The sequence below is a fragment of the Corvus moneduloides genome, chromosome 1, assembly GCF_009650955.1.
Source record: "Corvus moneduloides isolate bCorMon1 chromosome 1, bCorMon1.pri, whole genome shotgun sequence".
Classification (NCBI taxonomy): Eukaryota; Metazoa; Chordata; class Aves; order Passeriformes; family Corvidae; genus Corvus; species Corvus moneduloides.
Genome location: NC_045476.1, coordinates 77936604 through 77954680, shown reverse-complemented (window position 1 = coordinate 77954680; position 18077 = coordinate 77936604). Strand labels below are relative to the sequence as shown.

At 37.5% G+C, this 18077-nt stretch overlaps 1 protein-coding gene across 4 annotated transcripts in view; it reads left to right on the top strand.

Annotated features, from left to right (window-relative positions):
- The window catches only part of ZCCHC2 (zinc finger CCHC-type containing 2), a 45068-nt gene that overhangs the window by 14604 nt on the left and 12387 nt on the right, over positions 1–18077 (top strand). For 2 of the 4 annotated variants that reach the window (XM_032117066.1, XM_032117056.1), the window contains exons 3-8: positions 3765–3841; positions 6040–6111; positions 9376–9488; positions 11407–11501; positions 14882–14965; positions 16815–16872. In XM_032117066.1, the coding sequence (XP_031972957.1) occupies positions 3765–3841; positions 6040–6111; positions 9376–9488; positions 11407–11501; positions 14882–14965; positions 16815–16872 (499 nt within the window). The remainder of the gene's footprint in view (positions 1–3764; positions 3842–6039; positions 6112–9375; positions 9489–11406; positions 11502–14881; positions 14966–16814; positions 16873–18077) is intronic. The other 2 variants (XM_032117084.1, XM_032117075.1) reach the window with 1 other exon arrangement.

The window sequence follows — 18077 nt, the reverse complement described above, 5'->3', positions numbered from 1 at the left end:
ATCTGAACGAGAAGCTGCAGTGACTGGTCAGTAAAATAGCTTCTTTGCTGCCTACTTGGTCTTTTCTTTGTTAAAACAAGTTGTCATTTGTGTTAGCTGCTAACTACTAGTGAATGCATGGATGAAAATTAGTTGCAAATGGGCTTCCCACTGAAAAAAGGGGTAGGATTTGGCAGAAAACAAGAACATTTAATGCAATTGTATTAGCAGTATTTAGATTTTTTAAGCAAAACTAAGCATGAAAATATTGGGAAGCAGTTGATAGATTTTGCTGCTCTATTCAGTTGTATTTGATGAAATTTTAAAAAGAAACAACCAAAGAAAAAACACATATTAGGAGGTTTTATAGAAGTGGCAGTTTGAAGAAGTGAAAGGCTTCATAGAAGTCAAGTCTTTCGGCTCTGTTGGGGAGAATAAGAACAAGGCTTCTGAGCATAAACAAAACTCTGATATGCAATTGCCAGCACAATTTCTTCTCTTTGAAGAAATGAGCGTTATTGAAAACAGATTTATTTTTACCCTTTATTCTTCAGGAGGATTAGCAAGTCACTTGTCTACTCAAAATTAGTCAACAGATAGTCTGCAGATAGCAAGGAGCCCACAACATGGAAAAATGATTGCTATTCATTTTGTCCTCATAAATACACTTTTGTGTCTAGTGTGGAGATTTAACTGCACTTTGAAGGCAGGCAATTTGAGAGTTTTTGATTCCTTGGAAAAAAAAAAACACAGAGAAAGATTATGGCAGATTACAGACAACAAACCTGTTTCAAATCCTTTTACAGAGTTCAAAGTGTTCATATTCATGAATTAGAAACCCAAAAGGGGGAATCTCTTTAGTAACACTCTCAAGTAAGAGAAGCACAAAAAAGTTGAATAATTTAATCTAGTGAAGAGCTTAAGTATTTTTCTGCATTTATATTATCGTAGTGGGAAACCACAGTGAAGGATCAGAATAACTGCGGTATTTGCTACACAGTTATGTGGTAGAGACTCCCTAGTACCAAAATCTCCTTACTGGGTTAGGAATACCACTGATAGTAAAACTTGGTTTTGATTCTCAGCTGTGATGAATACGAATTTTAGAAGTCTTGACTTAGACTTAGAATGGAAGCAGTGTCATGTATACATGCTTTACTTAATCATCCTGAATGCATGCGCTGTGTCCAGAATAGATGTAGAGATGTAACACACCTCATTGGCTTGTATATTCGAACATTTCTTCTCAGTCTAGCCATTTAGAATATTTAAAATGTCATTGTGGAGACAGAGTTATAAAGGAGTCTGTTGAAACTGTAGAACTAAAGCTGTGCAGAAACAGCAGTATAATTACCTGTTCTATTGTGTATGAAGCATGCAGCAGAAAAGTTAAGGAAGTTGAAGGTACTACATTGTGTAATAAATTTTTTTATACCTGAGGACAAATTTTTAGCATTGAGAACATTCAATAGTTTGAAATAAGCACAATCTCATTAGGGAAAAAAAAGCTTGTCTGTGAATGTTAATCGTCTTGGTTTCCTAATTGCGTATGCTAAATATATGCATGTAGTGGAATGCAATTTAAACCACTATTCTCAGTTCCAGTCATGGGAATCAACTTCTTAATTAACTTATGAATATGAATTCTTGTATCAATTTGAATGTTAGCCATTAAGAAATTTTAGTGCACCAAAAATCTTGTTGTGCCATGGTCCTTCTTGTAACAGCACTTTAATGTATACCAGACAGGTGAAAATTAAGGTCACTGAACATTCGTCTTTTCATAAAATGTTGATGTATGATATTGTCTGGCATCCTTAGCTCATCTCAGATTTCTTTCCTTTGTAATAATTAATCTTCATTAACGGGTAAAAATGAAGCAATTGTCTATCTTCCTAACTCCCAGCTAGAGGATTACAACCAGTGTACACCAGCACACTCAGTATTTGTCTCTCTACTAAGAAAATTGGAAGCTGCAGCACTATCACTAGGCTTATTTGCTGGTTTATTGTTCTTTTATGGAAATTGCCAATACTTAATTATCTTAGAAATGGCATGTTTGATGAGGATGAGACTTGAATTGTAACTGTAACCAAATTAATTTTAAAATGTTTGTTATATTAGATGGTAATTAGCTAATATCCATTAATAAGCTTCATAACATACAATTGCAGGAGGTTTAATTTTTTTTTTAGGAAAAAATGCTGTTGTTATGAGTAGTTCCCGATATATCCCATGTAAGCATGCAGTTAAAAATTGAAAGGAAAACATTAACTGTTAACACCACCCACCTCCCTCCAAAAAAAGAAGGAATTTCTAAAGCATTGAAAGGAAGCATGGATGATGTAGGGGCGGATGTGTTGCTTCCAGAGAAGCCGGGGGATGGGCAACCACTACCTTCCTGTAAGGAGTGTCCTGCAAGGAGCAACTCTTCCAGGGGCGGTGGCAGGCTTCCCAGGGCAACAAGTGATTTCAGCAAGTGTAGCAACTTCTGTGCTACAAGTGATTCCAGCTCGTGTGATTCAGCCCTTTGTGCAATCACCCAAGGCGAACTCTGGGATAGAGAGACAGGAGCCTCGTATAGCTGTTCCTCAGAGGCAGCTTTTATTGTCCAGCAGCCCCTGTGAAGGGGTGGCCAGGGACAAGGCTCCCTACCTCAGGGCTAGGGGGCAGAGGTTATATGGGGTAGGTAGAGGGTGGGGTAGAAACCAACTAGCCAGCGGGGTACAGGCTATTACCATAGAGAAACAAGGCATGCTGCGGGTGGTTCACTTTCTTGCCATGACCCGAGGAAGATTGCTTATCTCTGGGGGAGATCGTCTTGCCCTCAGGCCTCTATTCTCCAAGGTAGAGCAGAAGGCTCTTGTGCCAAGGGCTCCCAGCCCTCCACAGAGATGCTTTTAAATACATTTTTTTTTTTACATGTGAAGATGTGTTCAGGCTTGCACTAGAATAAAATGCTGTTGAATTCTCAGGCCAGCACAGCAGCAGAAGTGGAAAGCCTATCTTGGCTACTTAAGGGTTTTTATATGGAATATTACCTGAACAATGCTGTGTGCCCTCAAGAAAATCTCCGGGCCCTGAAAGCTATATGGTGCTGCTGTTTGCCAGGTCACAGCCAGAACTTGCCTATTGTTGAATACAAAAGGCTGTGGGGAAGGAGTGTTAAAGTAGCAAGTACGTACAGTACCTTTCTTCCTTCTCAGTTCAGTTTAATGACACTCTTTACACTACAATTGTAGTAGCCTTCTGCGTCTTCTCTTTGTTTTCTGTTTGCTGACACTCATTTCTATCTCCTTCAGGCCTTCTGTAACTTTTTTTTTTTTACCTAAGTACCCTTCAGAAATGTGGTTATTCAGCCTTAGTTTGCCCTCATTACTACTTGATGTTTCTGACACGTGGGTATAGAAGGCACTGTCTGGTTTTTATCAGCACTTGTTACTTCTTGGAGTAAAGACACAATCTGACTTCCTTTTACTGTCTTTTTGCTTATAGTGGTTATATTGTTGTAGCTATTTGACATTTGGTGTAAATAAGCTCTTGGGTAATGCACAGATTCCCGTGATGTGCACTGAAGAGGTTGTCGTTAGGCCAGAGGAATACTTGGAGAGAGCAAGGTTCCACCTGCCCCCAGCAGTTTGTTGCAATAAAACAGCCCCTAAGGAGGAGTGGGGCTGTGTGAGTCAGGCAATAAGCCTACAGGCATGCTCAGAGTGCCTGGGAAAGTAGGGAATGATTTGCAAACTGTTGGTTTTGGAGTGCACAATAAGGTGTTTTTCTTTCAGCTGTACACATTGAGAAGATAACCCTGAAAGACGTATCAAGAAAAAGGGCTGACAAACATTTGGAGTACACATTCAAAGTAAGCAAATAACCTACAGAATATTAAAATTACTGTTTTCATGATATCTGTGTACTGTAGATACATACAGCTTGTTTCAATAACCTGCCCAGGAGGCAATGTTGAGATTCTTTGGATTATCCTGTAATTATTTTGAATTCTGTGTGCAAATCAGGTGTTTTATGTAATTGTGGGCATAAAGTGTGAGGGCATAAGGTGGAAATGTGTAAAACATCAGCCATAGCTGGGTATGCAACATCACTTCAGGAAACTTGGCTTTTGTTAATTCCTAAGAATTCTAAAACTAGTCAATCATTTGCTCAAGTGGCACAGGAGCACAATTGTTGTGTCTGCAGGTGTAGATTGCTTGGAGTCATATGGTCTTCTTGGATCTTGTTTCTCAGTGTTTACCGTTTGAGGGTGGCTCCTGTGCTTTTTGAGAAAACTGGAGGTTGGTTTGTTTGTTTTGGGCTTTGTTTCTTAAGGCAAAACCAAACAAGCTGGAAAGTGGCCACAAACTGAAAGGCCTACCTAGTATAGTCTTCATCTATTGTAGTAGCTAAGGGGCAGCATGTATTAAATAATAGTTGCTAAGGCTGTTGGTGGTGATGTTCTAATTGAATCAAAGTAGTAATTTTCTTAGTAAGGACTGACTAACACTATGAGTCATTTTGCCAGTAGATGTGAATCTGGTAGTATACCAGATTTGAAAATAAAGTTAAATGTTCCCCTTTTTCACCCAAAAAGAATGGTTTATATCAAACATTCTAACTAGTCATTTAACATGGGTTACAGGACATCTTTGAAGAGGCAAACTTAAAAAAAGAAGCCATTTTGAGCTGAAAGTTAATGTGTTGATCCCAGAGTTTGGTATTGTATTCTTTAAATGGATGCACTTTTCCTTTGTTGAGGACAGTAATATGTGGAATGTAGCCTTCAAAGCCTTTAAGGTTAACCTGCTCAAATATTTCAACCATGTCATGGATTTTTTTTTCCCAAATAGTCTGTGAAGTGAGGGTAAAATACAATAGTAGATGGGAAAAGTTTGTACAGAATGCCTATAAGGATTATCACTATTTAAAGTCAAAAAACTGTTCTAAAGATTCAGCATGTAGACAGATTTGACAGTGGTTTTGAATTTCTTTGTTAAAGGGGGAGTGTGGAGATATTCTGGGAAGTATTTCAGTAATCTTGAAACTCCAACTCAGTTCTTTTAGGAAAGAGTTTCCTTTCCTCATCTGTGCAGGTATATAGTGTGCTCTTCACTGCAGATAATTTTGTGCTTGTCCAGACACTGCTTTTTTAAGGTTGTAACAGCAATTGCAGTCATGGCTTCCTAGCTGAGGGCAGCGAGGGTAGTTGGCATTTCTGGGGACTAAGCTGAAGGCAGTTGGTGGTTGACATTACTCTGTCAACTCTTGGGAGTAAATGAATGTTTATTGTTGTAGTGTCCACTCCCGTGACTCCGAATCTTCCTATGTAACTAGTTGGAATCTTTGGCCCAGAAGTGGGCTTAAAGCCGGGCAACACTCATCTAACCAAGCTTACTTATTTTTTACTCAAAACATGCATGTGAAGGTGCTGTTGTACTACTTGCATGTCGTGTCAGAACAATAAGCTACTGAAATTTTATTCAGGCATATGCCAAAATGGTGTGTGATGCTTGGGTGCCTTCTTTAGTAACTTGCAGTACTTTTTTTTACTTGTAGCCTACAACAACTTCTATATGACTGTGTAAGAGTTTAATCTGAGGCAGATAAAATTATTTTATAGGTAATATAAACAGAGATTTTTTTGTTTTGTTTTATATTGACTCCAGTCATGGCAGTGAGAGCTCAATCCAGTATATCTGACCTACAGTCCTTTTCTCTGGTACCTGTTTTTTATGATTAATTATTTCTATTTGATCCAAGTCCTATAATTACAGAGCCTTCTGCCTGGCTTCTTTCTGAGTCAGTAATCTTCAGGGACTTTATTGTATTTCCCTGAATATGTTCATGCTCCCTTTAGCCACAAATAACATGAAGGTGATCCTAAAATATACACTCAAAATTAGTATGTCTTTGAAAAAGTACAGCCTTATCCATGTTTTGCCTGGTGTTTGCTTATTTGCAAGTTTTAACTCTGATATTGTCAAATTTATGGAATTGTTCTGACAAGCTAATTTCTATGCTATTTGTAAAAATAAACTTTCCTCATTCTTTTTTCCTTTGTTCTAGGTAACTTGGTCCGATTTTTCGGTAACGTGTGTAACAAAAACACACCAGGAGCTTCAGGAATTCCTGCTAAAAGTATGTAATCAAATATAAAAGTAGTGTTTACACATCAGGTTTATAACTTCAGAAGTAGTCTAGGAGAGCTGTGATTTCTGGGATGTAATTATAGTAACATTAGTAATTATAGAAGCAAAAGCATGCTAACAGGTTTTTGTACTTCACAATTGTATTAACCATTTAAATTACGTACATTGTGATGGAGGATCTTGACAGAAGAAGCAGCCCTGCAGAATCTCTGGGGAGTTTCCCAGGAGGGGATTGTTTGTCTCATCTGAAATGGCACTTAGAGTTTTAATTGAACTACTGTAGAACTACCAGATGAGTTTTTAATACTCCCCACAGAGCTCATGTATAGTTACAACCACTGGTTGGTTGCTTGTGTTCCTGTTAGAAGGACCTTAAAGAGTACCATTTGTTGTTTTTAATTAGTGAGTGTTTTTAATTAGTGAGACACACCCATAAGCATAATAGTTTTTAATTTAACTGTTGTATTCTTCAGTAGAACAAAGGCTGGCCCATCCATTATAACAAGGAGTTAAACTTGAGGAGAGTCTTGCAACTATATGTGCATATGTGTCCATGTTTAAAAAAACTAAAAGTTCTCTCAGTTGTTTTCCCCCCTGCTCCAAGCAGGGAATACATTTCTGTGCGTAGGCCATGTGCAGACCCCATCAGTGTGATGACCTCGAACTGTGTGTTCATTGCCACTGTCTAATATTTTGGGTTCCACCTATTCTGAGAAATTATTCTATATTTAAACTCTTCCCCGTTCAGGGCAGTAATGAGAGATCTGTCTTGGACATGTTTTATGGCATCTGGTGTTCTTAACTGCGGTGTTAATTGTGAGCGGAAAGCCAGTCACCGTACAAAGGTCATTGTCTTGTTCACTGTATAAGTTATCAACATTGTTTTCTGTCATTGCAGTAATCTGCAGTGGTTAATACAACTGCTTTTATCTAGTTGCATGTCTAGTTCTAAGAGTTCCCAGAACTTGAGTTGTGAGGATTTGAATTATGGATGCCATGTCTGATTGCAGGTGGGTTATCCCGCAGCATAGGGTACATGCATCTACACCTGAAGAGAACCCTAAAAGCAGCATTTCATACAGGATTCTGTGCAGTTCTGGGATGAGCATTCAGAGGCATGCCTCCTGTCCTGCCTGCTTGTGTAAGATAGACATCAGTTTCTGAAATTAACCTCCTAGAACCTAGTTGCTTCCAGGAGGAGCCAGGAAAAAAGACATGATCCAGAGTGTTGCGGAGTTCACTGATGTAGGGTGTTCCATGTGCTGGCTTGACTGTTCCAGCAGTGTCTAGGAGATGGCAGAACAAGAGGGAAACAACCACAAGCAGCTATGAGCTTCCTGAGGTGTTCTGTGGAAAATGTGCACAGCTGAAAAATGTATTTGGTTTGTGTTGGTTTGATAGCTGTAAGTATAGAAGTAAGAGAGAATTGTTAAATAAAGCAGGATAGAACTTACACCTTGCTTTAAAAAACATGAAGTATGAATGTCTACTTCATATGCCCTCGCATTTTGGCTTTTCGTTGTTCTTGTTCCAGTCTACATGGCATTGTCAAATAGTACACTCAGTTTCCTAGGTACAGAAAAGAATGGTCAAAATATTTGATGGAAAATTCCAATGCTGCATGTGATAGAAATAAGGTAATGATAAAAATTGTTTCAGAGTAGAAGCATTGGTGGGAAAACTAAGGTAGTAAATGGGATAACTTGGATGCTTTATATTAAAGACTGGCTCCTCTTAGGTGATAAGCATGAAAAATTCTTTGCAAGTAGGAAATTACCCACGTATGTGGAAGGACTAATGAGCTTGTAAGTAACAAGGCTATCTCATTACCTTAAGCTAAGCACCTAATTTTGGGTTTGTATAACTGAATCTTTACCTACAGAAGGAATTGTATTCCTTTTAATGGAAATTTTAAAGACAAAAAGTTAACTGTCCAGAGACAAATCTACATATGAAATACTAGGATAGGAGATTTGCTCATTCCCACACTTCTGCAGTAACTTTTTGGTACCTTTTGGCTAACACTGACTAATTCTTCAGTTAGAGTTCCTCAGTAATGCACATTAAAGCCAAAGGGTCTGTTAACAACAGGTGCTTTCAGCCCTTCGTGATTTTATATCTAAGACATTTCAGGTGCTATAGCACTGTAGTAACATAATACTAACAGCACCTGCCTGTCCAGACTCCAGAAGTTCCTTTTGTGTATGTTACCAAGCAATTACCTGCATCAGACACAGCATCCCTCTGTTAGTAGCACTTCTTTCAGGGAAAGGATTGCTTAGCACTGGGCTGTTGTACCAGTAGCAGGATGCATTATCCAACTGGCACTCTGGTTCAGGTGTATTCCAGATATACAAGAGGAAGATGCTGCTCTAGTGTAAATTACTTAGTGCTGTTGATCATAACTGGTGGCAGATATTAACCACATTAGCAATAGTTCTACACTTTAGTAAAAAAAAGCATTTTTGTGGTGGCAGTTTGCTCTTAATTGCCCCATATTAAAATAATAATAATAATAAAAAAGTAGATTTCATCAGCTTTGATGTACTTAAGTACAATATTTGGAAGTTGTAAATGTAAAAAAACTTTGTTCTGGGGAATAGTCTTTATTTAAAACATGCTCTTTAATAGCAAGAATTTTACCTTCTGAACTAGAACATCAGACCTCACTTTGTAGTATTGACATTGGAAACAGTTATAATGAATTTTGCTAAGAAGTTTCAGTGTTAATAGCAACTGGGAAGGGACTTGGTATTGATTAATCTCAGTGTTGCCTGCTGAAGTCTCGTGTACTAAATAACTGAAACAACTTCTTTTCCACTCCTGTTTCTTTAAAATAGTTTAATCTGCTAAGTGATGATAGTGAGTACAGTGCATTCAGTCCTGCCTGGTTATTTTTTTTCATGTCATTTTCAGAATGCATTTCTATGTGTGAAAGATTTGAAGAAAAAAGAGAAAAAAAGGCTGTAAACTATCCTGGAAAAGAGCATACTATTGGGAGATTTCCAAATGTAATTCTTTCAAATAGAGCTTTAAACAGTTTTATGCCTGGATTTGCTGTGAGGATTTACAGCAAAGTGTTTCTCTTGCAAAACTGGATGATGTTGATTTGTTGTACCTTTGGTCTGTAAATTACATCGCTCAAACTGGAACAATTGAGTTTCTTGATACCAAAAGGTATAAAGACTCATAGTGAACAAATATAGTCTTTAAAATGTCAACTACTCTTTTTTTGCATTAACCTTTTTCTCAGCTCCCAAAGGAACTGTCTTCTGAAGCATTTGACAAGACTATTTTAAGAGCACTAAATCAGGGTTTTCAGAAGAGGGAAGAACGAAGGCATGCTGATCTTGAGCCCATAATCAGGTAAATGTTTTGGCAAATAGCCTGAAGTGCATCGCTGGAAAAGTGATTCAAGTCAAGCTAGATGACTCCTATGGACAGTGGAAATTCTGCTACCTAAACCCAATTTGCAAAGAAAGTGGGAAAGCAGTGATGAAATAGATACTCTTGACTCTTCTAGAGTTTCTTTAAATTCAGACTTTTATTAAACTTAGTAGAATTACTTCTTTGGAAGTAATTGTACAATTATGAAAATATTTGTCCTAAGCAGCATTACATAGCAATGATTGGCACTTCTGGAAGGATATTACCTTCTTTACACAAGGGTATATTTAGAAATACTCGAAACAGTAAATCAGAGCACATATGTTCTACTTTTTATGACAGGATAGAGTGAGAGACAGAACAGAATTTAAAAGGAATAAACAGTAATAGTGAAGAATGTATATAAAATTAAAAGTAGCTCATGTATTTGTAAGAAAATGGTCCATACCTCATCACCTGCTATTTAGTGATGAGAGAGCTTGGTTGGATGTGGGATAAGTTGGTCAAATTCTGTAGCTCAGAACAGTAATACGAGTTTGGGTTTGCCTACTTGTTCTTCTCGTTTGGTACAGATATCTGTGTTTGTCCTTTTCAGTCAGGATTGTTCAACCTTGTTGAAGACAAGTTGAATTATTCATCATGTTAGGCAGTGTCTCTTGAGTTGGGGTAGTTGAAAACTCAGGCGCTGGTTTTCGAACTCCTGCTCATAATGTTCTGTGGGTTCCAGCATTTTGTCCTAATATTTTAATTAACGACGTTGTGGAGCCACTCTGAGCCTCAACCACCCCCTTGCCAATTTTTAAATAAATTTTGATCTGTAATATTTGTCTGTCTTTATTGGCTTGATTGTCAAGCCAGGATTAATCTGTGTGAACAATTTTTGGCTAATAAGCATAGTGGTTTTAAATCAATAAACCTGTTAAACAGAGGTTGACTGAAGGGAATGTATTGTGATACAGAAAAGTTGTGAAGTCTCACTGCACAGTAACTACAAACCCAAGAGACTTGCTTTGAAGATAACCTTTGAACATACCCAACTGTGTTAGAGTAAGCAACTGTAATTACAATTTGCAAGTTGTATTGTGACTATACAGGAGTGCTACATGAATAATCTAAAGATAATAGCATTACTATATTCAAATTCCATTTTCTTTCAGTGTCAGTTTTAGCATAAATATGTACTTATTTTGGGGTTTCAGTATGTGCCCAATTGCCAAAAATTGCTTTCCCCTGCCCCTCCTCCAAAGAAATAGAACTGAGTAGTGCCTCCTGGCAAGTAATATCTGAAACCTTGGTGTGTGGGAAGTGAAAACCATTCATTGTTGGCCTATTTTCTTATTTGAAGCTAATAGAATTTGTCACTGACCTCTTGGTAACCAACTCTGACCAGTGCAGAGCAATATTGAGAATCCCACCCTTTGCTCTTGGAGATAATGATGAAATTCAAATACTGACATTATAGGTGAATTCAACTTTGTATTTAACCATACAAGTGTGTTTAAGAAAGAGATGCATTGTTTTGGGAAAGTAAATGTGTTCTCAGTTAAAAAAAAAAAAACTTAAAAGATAAAGTCCAGTGCTTTTGGACTCAATCCAAACTCCTCTCTGATAAAATGTTACATGGGGCCAAAGTGTTTGAATTGGGATGACTCAAAAGCACCTACCTTTTTTTTAAAAAATCATCATACCAGTTTTTTATACTGGCTGTACTCTAAGCTTACACTAGCGCTTCACAGCAAAGTTCAAAAGTAGCTTTTAACATTGCTTATGCTGAATGTGCAGTTTGAAAGGTTTGGACTTCTTGAGAACTGCCTGTTTTGCTTTTAAATGTAGTAAATTTTTGTGTTCTTCCTATGATTCTGTTACTTAGTTTAACAAACTCTCACTTAAATTTCAGGCAGCTATTTTCAAATACATCAGAAGCTTTTCTGCAGAATCAGAGAGTATACAACTTCTTCCAATCAATTTCATCAGAATCTTTGCACACTCACAGTAAGAAATATCCTAGTACTGTTTTACATAATGAAAAGTATAAAAAGCTAGTTTTGCTGTTGTGCTTAAGTACAGTTTTATAATTTCGTGTTCATGTGTTATATTCCACTGGTTTATTTGAACTCCTGGTCAATGAATAGTTTCTTGAGCAGATACCCATGCTTTTGACAGTGGGAACATGCTATGTAGCATCAGCTTGTGTTCTTTTCTTTCTTTCTTTCTTCTCTGTACCATCATGCTCTTCAAATAGGCTATTATGAATTGAGTATGTTCAACAGTTTAGCACTTCTTCCTTTCACAAAATCTTAAATTTTGGAACAAAAAGTTTGAACTGACCCAAAAAATCACATCTGTTTTTCATTTGTTTTCTTTTGTAGATTAAGCATCTGTCTTTATATTAAACTAAGATTTGCTTTAAGTACATAAATGATGAGATGGCCCTAATTTCAGAACATACAAAATTATGTTCCAGCATTTGCATTGCAGAGATTTCTTTGGTGGTCCTCTTAACCTTACTTGTGTATTACAAATTGTTTGTGCGACCAAAGCTTGGCTTCTCTATATGGATGCCTTTAGGATGTGATCTTTGTTTCCAGTGAGTCTTTTCTTCTATCAGTGCATGTACACCATGACAGTTGAGGCACTGGCTGTGAGGCCACTGCCTCAGAAGTTGTCGAAGATCTTAGTAAAGGAATTGAATTGATTGGAGGTTCCAAACGGACTGCTCATATTTGTTTGGGGAAAAAATAGAGGAATGACAGCTGACTTCAGTTTGAAATTATGTGTGTGATCTGTGACAGGTATATTCTTTCCATGAATGTGACCTACAGCTTCTACTGTAACCACAGTGTTTCCTATGAGATAGAAACACTGTGGTTACGGTAGAAGCTGTAGGTCATTTTGTAACATTTTTTAGTAACACTTAGTCCATTCTTACATGGCAGTTTTGTGAAAATGTTAAACTAGTACCAATCAGGGTGATTGTGGAATTGGCTGGAATTTACTGCTGTGAAAATTGACACCTCTGCTGTACTGAAAGGCTGCCATGGGGAGGAAAGATTTTCCAAAGTCCAGAAAGATTCATGTTAATGATGGGCACACTGGACAGGATGTGCGTATTTCAGACTGTAGACTGCATCTAGTTGGAAAGGACTTGCAAATGCATTGTTGTACATGGTGATAATTTGAAATGGTTTCAGAAAAGAACCCGTGCCAAGTTCCATCAAGATAGAGTTGACTGGGCAGAAATGATCTGCAGGGTGGGTAGATCAGAAGGGTAGAATAGACAAATGTCAATTCTTTCGGAGGTCTTATAGATTACAAAGTGATCGTAAACGTGAGATAACTTTTATAATAATAAATAATTGGGTACATGAAAGTTCATGAGGATTTATCAGATCTAGAATATATGACAGAATGAGGAACTTAATTGTTTAGCAGAGAGGAGGAAGGACTCAAATGGAAGATGATTTAAGTCTTCAAGTACCAAAGAGTTATATTGTAAAGAGGACGATCTGTTTTCTCTGATGGATAAGACAGAAAGCACTAGGCTTAACTTGTTATGAGGAAGATTAGGACCAGGGGCAGGTAAGAACCTGGTGGTTACCAGACAAGTCCAGAGCAGTGAGGCAGGTCTGAGGTCAAGGCAGAAAAACAAGTCAGTAGGTCAGGGTTAAGAACAGGATCAGCAAGGTGCATGTCCAGGCACAGGTGTGCTGGCAGTGCACCGGAGGCAAGGGCCTGAGCTCAAATGCGGCTCCTGAGCCGAAGGATGGAGGCCCTGGATGAGGCATCTGCCAGTTCTTTTCCCAGCAATCACACCCTGAATTGCAAAACTGCCGTGTACCAGATTGGATCTTCACTGTGGGCAGGTGAAGCCCATGGGAGAGCAGGGAAGAGTTGCAAAGCCCATTGGCATGATTCAGGCCCTGACATTGAGTTAGATGTTAAGAAAACATTGGGTGAAGAGAATTAGTATGAGAAATTTAAACATAGTTGGTTTTCTTTTGAGAAGGGGGACTGGATGACTTGCCCAGGGTAGCTCACAATCACATTTCCTGTGGTGCAGGCTAATAGAAGCTGTACTGAGACAAAAGTACTCACCCCACCTGTTGCCAAAATCACCTCAGTTAAGTGGCCTGTGAGGGACTTTTTTTATTGTTGGTTTCTGTGTTTTTCTAGGTTTCCTGTTTGGGATTCCTGTAATCCTGCTACTTGTTATTGCAAGTTAGTCTGTAGTGGCATGTTTTGCATGTGGTGACAGTGTTGGATAAGGAAGTATATATTCAAGAAAAATCTTATCATAGTTCTCAAATAGACACATACAGAATTAATTGACAGACAAAGCATTTGTGGCTTAAATTGGTCTTCAGTTGCTGTATAGAGTCAGAGATAAAAATATCTTTTCACAGAAATACAAAGTTATTTAGCAAAACCTATGTGGAAGTAGATTCTATGTTTGGTGAAAGGTCTTTATATCTTAAATAATAATTGGGATCTCACACTGAATATTCACTAAGCTTAATTATGCTGCTATGGTTCCATTAAGGAGGAAATCAATTAGCTCACTCCTGGTTCATAAATTCAGTTGTTTAGACACTTCTTCAGGTTGGAGTAGACTTTTGATTCCAATATGAGAGCATGATCTCTGGGGATTTAGTATCTTCAATGCAGATGATATTCAGAAGTATCTTTTTATCAATGTTTCAAGCTCCTAAGCAACAGCTTTGAGGTGCTCTTACCTGCACTAACTTGGAACTGTTTCAGAGGGGAAGAGTAGATTCTTAGAGTTAGATTCGTAATCAAACTAAATCCTTTTTCAGAGCATGGCAGTGGTATTTTTGCAACAAAACTGTTCATATTATTCCTATTTATTTTTCATCCTGTCTGGCATAAAGAGGCAAAAACTGTGTGTGAAGACTGTGCTAAGGGCACTAGAAGACTTTAGTCCAAATTAGGTCTCTTTTGGCAGATGAACGATTTGACAATGGAGGAGTATAATTTATTGCAGAAGAATGCCAGTAACTATTGTTGGTCTCCTCCCATTTCCTGTTGTAACACAAAAAGATTATAAAGAAAAATCTTAAATGCGGCATGGTAGGAATATCTCTAATAATTATCACAATCACGACCTTTTGAAATTGTACCATAGCTTTAAAATTATTTTCTACGCTATTTTCTTCAAAATGAAAGTATCTCTTGAGAGCCTTTTACTCTTGGAGATTGCCTCCTTCAAAGCAGGCAATGTTCAAATTGCTGCCACGTGCAAACCAGTAAGTTCAGTCTTCCATTTCCCTAGCTTCCAGTTTAGTGCAAGCATTTAGGAACTGTCCAGTTGTTCAAGATCTATAAAGTTACTACGTGAACTTTATTCTCTGCAGGTAACTTACAACCCTCTTTGAAGACGGTTAAGACATCAGAACACTTCAAGGAGGACAGTTCAGAAGCTTCAAGTCAGGAGGAAGGTAGTTCTGTACTCAAAGGTGGTTCTTTGAGATATTTTACCACACTCAATTCTGGAAATCATGCACTTGACTGATTTCTTCATTGGTATAAAGTGGTACAAAATTTGAATGAAATCTGCTATGCGAATGAAGAATTTGTGTACTTTCAGCAGTTTCCTTAAGAGGTTGTTCTATAACTCAAGAAGTGGCAGCATTCATAGACAGCTAGAAGGCAGAAGTTCACAGCTGTGTTGAACAACCAGGAATATATACTTTGCAATTTGCTTGAGCCAAGATTATTTGTAGACTTCCATGTCTTTTCCTATTTATTCTTCAGTTACCAGGGTTCAGAGTTAAGTGCAGTATTTCAAGGGTTGCAGACTGTTTTACATTAAATATGCCAAATTTGTTTAGCTTCTAGTTTTACACAGAAAGGATGTTCAAGTTTTCCTCTTCTTATTCTTAACCTATGCTGTTTTGATACTGTGGACTGTTAATAATTTTGGGACTGCAGTGAGTATTGATTACAGTCTGAAAGCTGCTGTTTTTCAAATGCCCCAAAAACAGTTCACATGTGGAAGCAGCAGCCTGGTGGCTAGTCAGTAGTTTTATTCTGAAAGGACCAGCAAGCTGGGTTTGCGTTGTTTTGGAAGCTCCTGCTAGGTGGAAAGGATGGGCAGTGGGACTGATGGGAGAACACAGACCACTGAACACTTATGCTGGCTTTCACATAATGACGGCACTCTTTTTCTCTTTCACATTAATAACGAATAAGAAGTTTCCTGTTGGACTTATGTAAATTCAGTAATCTACATATGCAGTTTGAACAGCTTTTTCTTCTGAAAATAATCATTGCCATATTCTTTAGAGTTCAGAACACACCATGTAAATTTACAATATATTTGCTCAAATAGTCTTTTATGTACTGTTCTTAAAAATACATGAATCTCTTCACCTGGTGAAACTACAAATGCATTTCAGAACATCTTTTGTGTCATTTTAGTCAAAGTGTTTACCAGAAGTTTAAAAATAATGGCTTTTTTTTCTCAGATTTTTAAACCATAGTTTGGACTTAGGTGTAGCATTGAGAGGAGTTCAGGCAAAATCATAGCTACCAAGAATACTAAGATAATCTATAGTTGGAATTAAGAACAGTTGCTTTTGTTAAAATTTAACGGTTGCCTTAAAGAAAAGGGTAGACTGTGTCTGAAAGTTCTTAGTTTTTCTTCATAGATGCTTAGCATGGTTTGGGTTGGAAGGAGCCTTAAAGTTCCAAACCACCTGCCACAGGCAGGGAACCTTCCTCTATACTGGGTTGCCTGGAGCCCCATCCAGCCTGGCCTCGAGGCAGTATCTGTTCTTGTCAGATGTAATTTGTAAAGCTTTACTTGCATAGTGAATTTTGAGGTTCAGAAAGCAATACTTTAGGTGTCTTCATTTGCTATTCAGAATGTGTGACATAGTCTTGAGAATAACTTCAGCAGTTCAGAAGAAAGTACAAAATGTTGTATTTTTTCTGACTCATTCCTTTCTTCTCTCTCCATTCTTTCATACTGGTGATACTCAGTCATGCATTCAGTGCTTAGAATTAAATATAGAGGTGAGCAAACATTAACATTGTCATAGTTCCTCTTTCTGTTTCATTCTTCTGTGAAATGGAAGGTAAAGAGTCTTGTTTATATCCTCAGTACACACTGATATGTCTTTTGTGCAACACCTGCTAATTTCAGTACTGTAAATTAAGCCTGGCCTTTTTAATGAAGATGTCTTCTGCTGTGCCCCTGGTAGTGATGGAAAGATGAATTTGTTGGCTTGATCTAAAAGATGAAGTGGGAATTGCTGTTGAAATTTTGCTTTGTTTTTTTTCCAGATGTAATGCAACACACAGCAGTTCACAAGAAACATAATGGAAAAAGTCCTGTTGCCAAGTAGGTACTAGGATGTAAGGTGACCATGTTACATGTCTGAACTTCCATTTGTTAGTGCATTGAGAGTATGTGTCCTTCTAGATTAAAACTTGTTTATTGGGTTTTTGTTCTTTTGTGGTTGGGTGTTCTGGTCTTATTTTTATTATTTGGGCAGTTGTAATTAAATTAATCTCTATTAGGAAAATAGTTCAGAAGACCCTATTTCTAAGTCTGTAGGTCTAGGTCATTTGGATATCTTTTCTTTCCCAAATTTTGTGAATCTTCACTATTTGAATTGATGTTTTGATTTGTGTTTATAAGATGAGTAGCATAAATCTATATGGCATGTATTTTTTCTATGTGCACACACCCCATGCTTATACTGAAAATTTCCAGTGCTGTTGATTTGAGGCTTAAGTAACTTCAAAGAGGACCTTATAGGAGAAGGTAGTCCATTCTTTCCCTTGCTTACTGCCAAATGCACACATGCCTTGCTGGTTTATGGCCATTGTAAGTGGAAGCAGTTCTTAACCATATTAATGTAGTTTATATGTGCTTTCACATCCCTCAAGCACCTAAGGTGAATTCATTCATCAATGTATTTTGACCAAAAACTTTGGATATGTTTGCACATAGTTGTGCAATAATTCAACTAAATTAAGAGGAAAAAAATGGATACGGAATTTATTGTGATTTACAATTTTGTTTGGTGTTGATTTATCTGTAAAAGGTATTAATCTTGGGGTGAAAATTTACCTGGAGTTGCAATAATTAGAATATAAACATAGCACAGAACAGTGTTGCTTAAGGTCCACAGATCTTTAACAGATAAAATTCTTGTGAACTCACCATAAAACAACTTAGTGGTTTGTGTCTGTTTTGGTTTTTAACTGTCCTACTTTCAACTTATATTTCCTCAAGAAGAAAGTGTCATCTTGACAAAATCTGTGATTATACTGGTGGATATACAGTCTACTATGAAGTTGTCAGAGCCGGATCCAAATTTAGTAGCATAAAGTTATTAATAAAGAAATTGTCTTTTTCTTATTCATTGTATAATGAATTTCACTAAGGCAGACTGTAGTTTAGGATCTGTCTTTCAGGTAGGAAAGAGAGGGTCAGACCTTTCCACAAAGTTCTGTGAAGGAAACTCCTTTAGCTAACTATTATTTTCTGTTTACATAAGAGGGGAAAACATGTTTACTCCTTGACTGCTGGAGGTCTCT